Source organism: Corylus avellana, chromosome 8 (genome assembly GCF_965113065.1).
Source record: "Corylus avellana chromosome 8, dhCorAvel1.hap1.2, whole genome shotgun sequence".
NCBI classification, from domain to species: domain Eukaryota; kingdom Viridiplantae; phylum Streptophyta; class Magnoliopsida; order Fagales; family Betulaceae; genus Corylus; species Corylus avellana.
In genome coordinates, this window is record NC_142497.1 from 2064893 (window position 1) to 2073524 (window position 8632).

The 8632-nt window shown below is 38.4% G+C and overlaps 1 protein-coding gene across 1 annotated transcript; it reads left to right on the plus strand.

Annotated features, from left to right (window-relative positions):
* Positions 1–1628: 1628 nt before the first annotated feature.
* LOC132163800 (uncharacterized) lies at positions 1629–8263 on the plus strand. The gene is made up of 3 exons (XM_088518965.1): positions 1629–2561; positions 5785–5814; positions 6650–8263. The coding sequence occupies exons 1-3, from the start codon at positions 1667–1669 to the stop codon at positions 7933–7935; spliced, it is 2211 nt and encodes a 736-aa protein (XP_088375091.1). The 5' UTR covers positions 1629–1666; the 3' UTR covers positions 7936–8263.
* Positions 8264–8632: the final 369 nt, after the last annotated feature.

The window sequence follows — 8632 nt, forward strand, 5'->3', positions numbered from 1 at the left end:
CGCCCCTAATTAAGGGCGCCTGGATAGCAGGCGTCCCGAATTAAGGGCGCTTCCCAGCCAGGCGCCCTTAATTAGGGTTGCTTCCCAGCCAGGCGCACTTAATTAAGGGCGCCTAGCTAGCAGTCGCCCCTAATTAAGGGCGCCTGGATAGCAGGCGTCCCGAATTAAGGGCGCTTGCTAGCCAAACGCCCTTAATTAGGGGCGCTTGCCAGCCAGACGCACTTAATTAGGGGCGCCTACCAGCTAGGCGCCCCTAATTAAGGGCGCCTAGATAGCAGGCGTCCCGAATTAAGGGCGCTTGCCAGCCAAGCGCACTTTATTAACTAAATTGGGGCATGTCCTATTGGAATGTCCCGAATTAAGGGGACGTTTTTCTGCGCAGGTGTTGCTAATTTTATTTTGTGTCGTTTACACAATAAAACGTCCCTATAAGGGATGTTTTATTAAAGCGCCTCTATTCCAAGCGTTACTAAACCTTGTTTTTTTTGTAGTGTGCATGCCTTGGGTCAATTGTTAGAAAGTCATTGGGCAAGTTGCAGACAAATTAAATTACCTGATCTCAGCTGCCTAGGCATTGTGTTGGATATATAGCTAGCTAGCTAGGTCAACGGTAATTCTAATTGCTTCTGCAATTAATTTTAGGAAAGTTTATGGTTATTTGAATAGAAATAATGATTGGTTGGTTTTATTTACTTAAAGAACTAGACACAATGATTAAAAATTATTGACAACTTATTGTATCCAGTTCAACAGATTTGGAACTTAATCCACCCGGCCCAGTTCTAACCTAGACTTAATTAATACAAAAATTCAACCTAAACATCAAAACTAAACAGGATTTCGTGTCTAAAGAAAATGGACGTCACAGATAATAACAGGGACCTTGAAAGGAACTCTATGGGCTCCTTGCCCGGACAAGAGAGTCCCGTCTAATAGAAAAAAAAGGAGTTAAGAGTAATAACACAAATTGCAGGGACCTCAATCCGAAATTAGTCTACATGTATGCTTGAAAAGACATTTCTAGTTCTGGCTATATAGAACCTGCATCCAAGTTCACTAAAAATAGTGTTAAGTAATATTTGGCCAATCAAAATCTTGCACCGACGCTTAATTTGGTCAACTAAAATAAAAATTATAAATAAAATGGCCACCTAACACACACCCATAGAGTCCTCCATTGTGCATGAAGACTACGTTCAAGTTTTTATTGAAGAAGTTAACGTATGAATAATGAAGGGACCAAGTCTTTGTGATTATAAAAAGGAAGAAAAACTGCAACTTCGTCTGAAAACAACGTGCTTTAAATATTAATCTTTGACAAATTAAACAGTGTTTGATCCAGCCATGCAGCACCTAATTACCTACTCTTAATTTCTATCCTGATCGATCATTTTGTTCATGAAAACGAAATTTCTCTACTGAAAAAAAAATCATTTGGAGTTAACTACTTGTTGATTTGTTTAATTATATGAAAAGATAGACGAAAGCATTGTGAGATTTGGAAATCATTCGAAAAATTATACAGCCTGTTATAGGGATTAAATAACAGACATCATTTTCAATGATTAGTGTTGAGTTCACTATATAAAGGGTTTGCACCCATCGTTACTTTGCAAGTCTAACTCTAAGGACTCATCTTTCTCCTTTAGAGCTCAAGTGTTAAGAGATGGGTACCTCGGGAAACCGAGGCTGTTGGCCTCAACTGATATCAGTAATAGCGTTTTGCCTCTTAGCCACTACTGTGGTGGCCAATGAGCCTTACTTTTATGCCTCACCACCACCACCTTACATTTACAAGTCACCGCCCCCACCATCACCGTCACCACCTCCTCCATATGTTTACAAGTCACCTCCTCCTCCATCGACATCTCATCAACCACCTTACGTTTACAAGTCACCACCCCCACCATCACCATCACCACCTCCTCCATATGTTTACAAGTCGCCTCCACCTCCATCTCATTCCCTGCCACCTCCTTACATCTATAAATCACCACCTCCCCCATCACCATCACCTCCTCCTCCATATGTCTACAAGTCGCCTCCACCTCCATCTCATTCCCCGCCACCTCCTTACATCTATAAATCACCACCTCCCCCATCACCATCACCTCCTCCTCCATATGTCTACAAGTCGCCTCCACCTCCATCACATTTCCCACCACCTCCTTACATCTATAAGTCACCACCTCCTCCATCACCGTCACCTCCTCCTCCATATGTCTACAAGTCGCCTCCACCTCCATCACATTCCCCACCACCTCCTTACATCTATAAATCACCACCACCCCCATCTAAATCACCACCTCCTCCATATGTCTACAAATCCCCTCCCCCTCCATCACCATCACCTCCTCCTCCATATGTCTACAAGTCGCCTCCACCTCCAAAACATTCTCCACCACCTCCTTACATCTATAAATCACCACCTCCTCCATATGTCTACAAATCTCCTCCCCCTCCATCACCATTACCTCCTCTGCCATATGTCTACAAGTCACCTCCACCTCCATCACCGTCACCTCCACCTCCTTACATTTACAAATCACCCCCACCTCCAAAAGGTTATTAAGTTTAGATTCAACCCTATCTTGAATGGGTTTGAATTGTTGCAAGAATAATTACTTTCCATGGATGTAATAAATTTTTTTAGCATTCTAGTTTATAGTAAAAGTGTCTTTGTGTACAATAAGCTGATGGAATGGGGATCCATTATGATATACAAATATGTAGCACACCCATTGTTCCATCTTTTATAAGCAATGTAAGTCAGGAATTCAAGTTATGAAAGAAAGGAAGTCTATGTAATACTATTTCTATTTTGAATGAGAAAATGTTGTCATTGTTAGTTCAGAACAGTCTAATAAATATTTTGTTTTTATTTTTCTTGCATTATAAGTGCTAATATAGCTAAATTCCCTAACAGGTTCCGTTAAGCAACTGAGGTTGATTGAAAATCATTTGAAAGCGACCTAGGCAAAAATGATCACTTATATATAATATCAGAATTGATGGAATTATGGGATATCAAACCGACCTATGATGTATTCTCCAAAAAAGTATTTACAATGCGTGCGTCCATAATGTGGATAATAAATGATTTTTCTGCTTATAATAGTGATTTGTTTGAGTAGAGTACAAGAGGGTCGTTCTGCATGTCCTTGTTGTATGAGTAATACATGGTATACATGGTTAAAACGTTTGAGTTTTTTTTTGTGGTTGCTATATGGGCATATACGATTCTTGCCAATGGATCATATAATATAGGTGGAGGAAGGATAAACAATTGTTTGATGGTATGCAAGAAATGAATCCTTCACCTACTATTGCTTTTTTTATTTGGTTGATTTGAGCTTTTTAATGTTTTATTGGCCGTCGATAGACCTTTTTCTTTGTAGTTCGCACATAGTGAAGGTTATAGGATAGTTTATACTAAAACTAAGACGTCCACTTCAAATTAGATTTCTTCTTAGACTATAAATCTTATTGCCACTCCATCGGATCGATATCCCTTACATGCAATTAGTGATTCTAAAAAATTGGATAGGGAGCCCATTCTTACACAAGATTGCAATTCCCTTGATCTCTTTGCGTACGGGATCACAGTAGATTGATATCATTTTTTGGGGGAATGCAAGGTGTTGTCCTAATATTTTTTTTGGTGTCCTCCTAATTCTAATTAATTAAGTGTATATTAATTTTTAAAAACCGAGTGAGAGAAATAAGTGCCATTTTGTTTTTTTTTGCTTTTTTAGAAAATAATTTCTATCTAAAACTAGAAAGACACCAGAAAAACTTCTAGCATTTTTATTTTTATTTTTATTTTTTTTTTCTGTGTATCGACGTGGGTATGATGGTCTTTTTTTGTGTTTCGAGACAATGGAAAACAAGAAGCAAAATTTAAAAAATTGCAATGTGAGGGAGGAAGGAAAAATGATAAAAATACACCTTCATAAAAAAAAAAAAAAAGAAAGGACTCACGGTCGAGTTGGAAGATAGTTTAGCAATATTTTTTTTAATATATATGTATATATTTGATTTAAGGCCATATATATATAGCTGTATTTTCACAAATTTTATAAGGGTATAAATAACGGATATTTTTCATTACATGATGCATTATTAGCCATTTAAGTTATTTTTCATTACATGATGCATTATTAGCCATTTAAGTTGACAAAAAATTTTAATGGTATGGGATATATAAATGTCAAATGAAAGGGTCCTGTAGAATAGCGCAAAATCGCATTGCACAACTTTCTCTCTCCAAACTCGGCCTACCCTTCTTGCTCATGAAAAAAACAAAAAACTTAGGAAATAACAATCATATATAGCACACGGCATTACTTGTACAAGGCAACCAAGTACTAGACTAGTGTAGCTTCATATATATAGAGATTATTAGCAATTTTTTAATTTGAATTGTTAGCAATTTAGACAGTAAATATACAAGACATTTTATGAGATTTATTTGTCCGGATAGGTATTGACTGTCCGCCTTTATATTTGAACAAATAAATCTCTTAAGAACTCTCTCATATTTACTGTTCAAAATGCTAGCAATCTGCACGCAAAATTATTAAAAATCCGGATATGTTTAGCTTCGAGGGCATCATCTTAATTAATTCATGGTCTATCTCTTCTGACTACGAACACGGCAAAGGCCAACTTTTCCTGCTCATTTTTCTTTGTCCTTCTTGGCAATGGCCAGCTAGCTGGCTGCTTCATTGACAACCAGCTGTGGAGACTTCAAAATTGACGTGTTCCTAATTGATTCAAGCCGACACTAGCTTTAGAAGAAATTTTGAAACTTTTTAAAGGGAGTTGATGCCTCCTTTCAATCTTAAACATGGAATTAGCTAGACTATTGGTTTGTGCTTTGAAAGGCACTTGTTTATAAATACTACTATTTTTCTTACCAAATCCCTCGTGTTTTGAAATAAAATACGTGCCTAATTAATGTCTTAGAGAAAAATTTGAAATGTTTATGCTGCTTGTTCCACTGATATTTTTTTCCTCTCCTTCCAGTTAACTACCCCAGAAACTACTTTTATTTTTATTGTTATTGTTTCATTCTTTAATCTATTTTCTCCATGCAACCCAAGGCTGAGAAGTTGTTCATGCTTCGTTGCTAGATCCCAACTTATTGTTCTGCCATATGTTTCAAGGAAAATATTATTAGAACAATACAGTATATATATATATATAATATGAAGATAATTGTCTTGGTTTTCTTTAATGGACTCCTCAATGGCAAGTTGCCGACAAATTACCTGATCTCAGCTGTCTAAGCATAGTACGTGTTGCATAGTTAATTAGCTAGGTCAACGGTAATTCTAATTGCTTCTCCAATGACTTTAGGAAAGTTTTATCGTGATTTGGGTAATGATTGGATGGTTTTATTTACTTAAAAATTAGATACAATGATTAAAAATTATGGAGCTATTACTTTACTGAAAACTCCCTTCGTTTTCTATCAATTAGCTCTTGCTCTTGCTAATTGATATATAAAGACTCTTAAGTAATATCTACAAAAAAAAAAAATAATAAATAAATAAACAAATAAGAATAATAACATGAATCTTCAAATTACAAGTATTTGATCCCTGTCGCAAATTAGTTTACATGCATCCATGATAAGATATTCTAGGTCTAGCTGTATTGATCCAAGCTCACTAAAAATATTATTAAGTACTATTTGCTCAATCAAAATATTGCACACCGACACATAAGTCAACCAAAATAAATTAAATAAGGATTATAAAACCGATCTCTACCTAACACACCCATCTACTGATCCTCCATATATCCATTGTCCATGATGAACGTTTCGAACTTTTACTGAAGTTTACGTACATATCAAAGATATCACTACAAAAAATTTCAGTGTTAGGGACGCTCTGAAATGATGTCATTTTAACCAAACGATCATATCAAGAATCATTTTAATAGTAAAACGATCCATTTCAGAATTACCGTACTGATATTGAGGTCGGCTGGTCGTGTAGAGAAGAATGTTGAAAAGATTGCAAGATTCCAAACTAGTTAGATGGATAATTAAGCAATGTGCATGAAATAAAGGACCAAGTCTTTGTAATTTAAAAAAGGATACAAGAGAACTGTATTTTGACTTTCGTTCCCATTATTTGTCGTGTTCTTCTGTATTCCTACATGGCTGCAGCTTCGTCTGAAAACAACAACCTGCTTTCATATATATCTAATATTTTTTTGACAAAACAGCGTTGCTCCAGCCATGCACCACTTCATCTACTCTTTCTATCTTGACTTTGTTCATGAAAATGAAATTTAGATGCTAGGAAATTTCTCTACTCATAGGTAACTAAAAGAGCAAATCATTTGGTGGTAACTATATACTTATTTGTTCATTGAAAAGACGAAAGCAATGTGAGATTTGGATGACATTCAAAGAATTATACAGCCTGTTATAGGGATTAAAAAACAAACATCATTTTCAAGAATGATCGATGAGTTCACTATATAAAGGGCTGGCACCCATCGTTACTTTGCAAGTCTAACTCTAAGGACAACTTATCTTTCTCCTTTAGAGCTCAAATGCTAGAGATGGGTACCTCGGGAAAACGGGGCAGTTGGCCTCAATTGGTATCTGCTATAGCATTTTGCCTCATAGCCACTACTGTGGTGGCCAATGAGCCTTACATTTATGCCTCACCACCACCACCCCACCACCAAAAACACTTTCCACCTTTGCCACCAAAGCATGAGGGACACCCACCATACATTTACAAGTCACCTCCTCCACCATTGAAATCTCCTCCGCCACCACCTCCTCCTTATGTGTATAAATCACCCCCACCCCCACCGCCATCTCCATCACCGCCTCCTCCCTATATTTACAAGTCTCCACCTCCTCCATCACCATCTCCTCCACCACCTTACGTTTACAAGTCACCGCCCCCACCATCACCATCCCCACCTCCTCCATATGTCTACAAGTCACCACCTCCACCATCACCATCTCCTCCACCACCCTATGTTTACAAGTCACCACCACCACCATCACCATCACCTCCTCCTCCATATGTCTACCAGTCACCACCTCCTCCATCTCCCGCCCCACCACCTCCTTATATCTATAAGTCACCACCACTACCCTCACCCTCCCCCCCTCCTCCTTACATTTACAAATCTCCACCACCACCTTCTCCATCACCCCCTCCTCCTTACATTTACAAATCCCCTCCTCCACCATCTCCATCGCCTCCACCTCCTTATGTCTATAAATCACCACCTCCTCCATCTAAATCTCCTCCTCCTCCATATGTCTACAAATCCCCTCCTCCTCCATCACCATCACCTCCCCCCCCATATGTCTACAAGTCGCCTCCACCTCCAGCACATTCCCCACCACCTCCTTACATCTATAAATCACCACCTCCCCCATCTAAATCTCCTCCTCCTCCATATGTCTACAAATCCCCTCCTCCTCCATCACCATCACCTCCTCCCCCATATGTCTACAAATCTCCTCCACCTCCAGCACATTCCCCACCACCTCCTTACATCTATAAATCACCACCTCCCCCATCTAAATCTCCACCGCCTCCATACGTCTACAAATCCCCTCCTCCTCCATCCCCATCACCTCCTCCCCCATATGTCTACAAATCTCCTCCACCTCCGGCACATTCCCCACCACCTCCTTACATCTATAAATCACCACCTCCTCCATCTAAATCTCCACCTCCTCCATATGTCTACAAATCCCCTCCTCCTCCATCACCATCACCTCCTCCCCCATATGTCTACAAGTCGCCTCCACCTCCATCACATTCCCCTCCACCTCCTTACATCTACAAATCACCACCTCCCCCATCTAAATCCTCACACCCCCCATATGTTTACAAATCCCCTCCTTACATTTACAATTCACCGCCACCTCCAAAAGGCTATTAAGTTTTGATTCAACCCTGGCTGGAATGATTAGTTTGAACCATTGGAAGAATAATTACTTTCCCCGGATGTTATATATATTTTCAGCATTATATTTTTCAGAAAAAGCATGTTTGTGTACAATAAGGTTCTGAAATGGGTATCCTTTATGATCTATAAATATGAAGCAGGCACACCCATTGTTCCATTTCCCATAAGCAATGTAAGCAAGGAGTTCAAGTTCTGGAAGGAATTCTAGCTATGTATTACTATTTCTATTTTGAATGACAAAAATGTTGTCATTGTTATCCCAGAGCAGTCTAATATATATTTTCTTGTTATTTTTCTTGTCTTTTACGTGTTAATTATATAGCTAAATTCCCCAACAGGTTTGTGATAAACAAGTGATCATTTAAAAGCAACCTACGGAAAATGGCTTTTATATATATATATATATATATATATATATCATTATTATTTGTTTTTTTACTTTGACCAATTTAATTAATGTGAAGATGTGATTATGGATAGCAAGACCCTACCAAATTAAGTTCACTCTTCCCTGGAATTTCTTTGGGACAACTTTGTGTTGTGTGAGTTGAATCCAACACCTTACAAAATAAAATTGTATTTTCTAAAGGGATTAAGGGCTGACTACAGAAACACCTACGGTTTTTAGTATCTCAAAAACGACCTACCGTACAGCTACTAACGGATTGAG

What these genes read in the sequence shown, in the direction of transcription:
- LOC132163800 (XM_088518965.1), top strand. Translation starts at nt 1,667, where the DNA reads ATGGGTACCTCGGGAAACCGAGGCTGTTGGCCTCAACTGATATCAGTA. An exon ending in CAAATCACCCCCACCTCCAA is followed by an intron (nt 2,562 to 5,784) that starts AAGGTTATTAAG and finishes TCTACCTAACAC; the next exon opens with ACCCATCTACTGATCCTCCA. An exon ending in TGATCCTCCATATATCCATT is followed by an intron (nt 5,815 to 6,649) that starts GTCCATGATGAA and finishes TTTGCCTCATAG; the next exon opens with CCACTACTGTGGTGGCCAAT.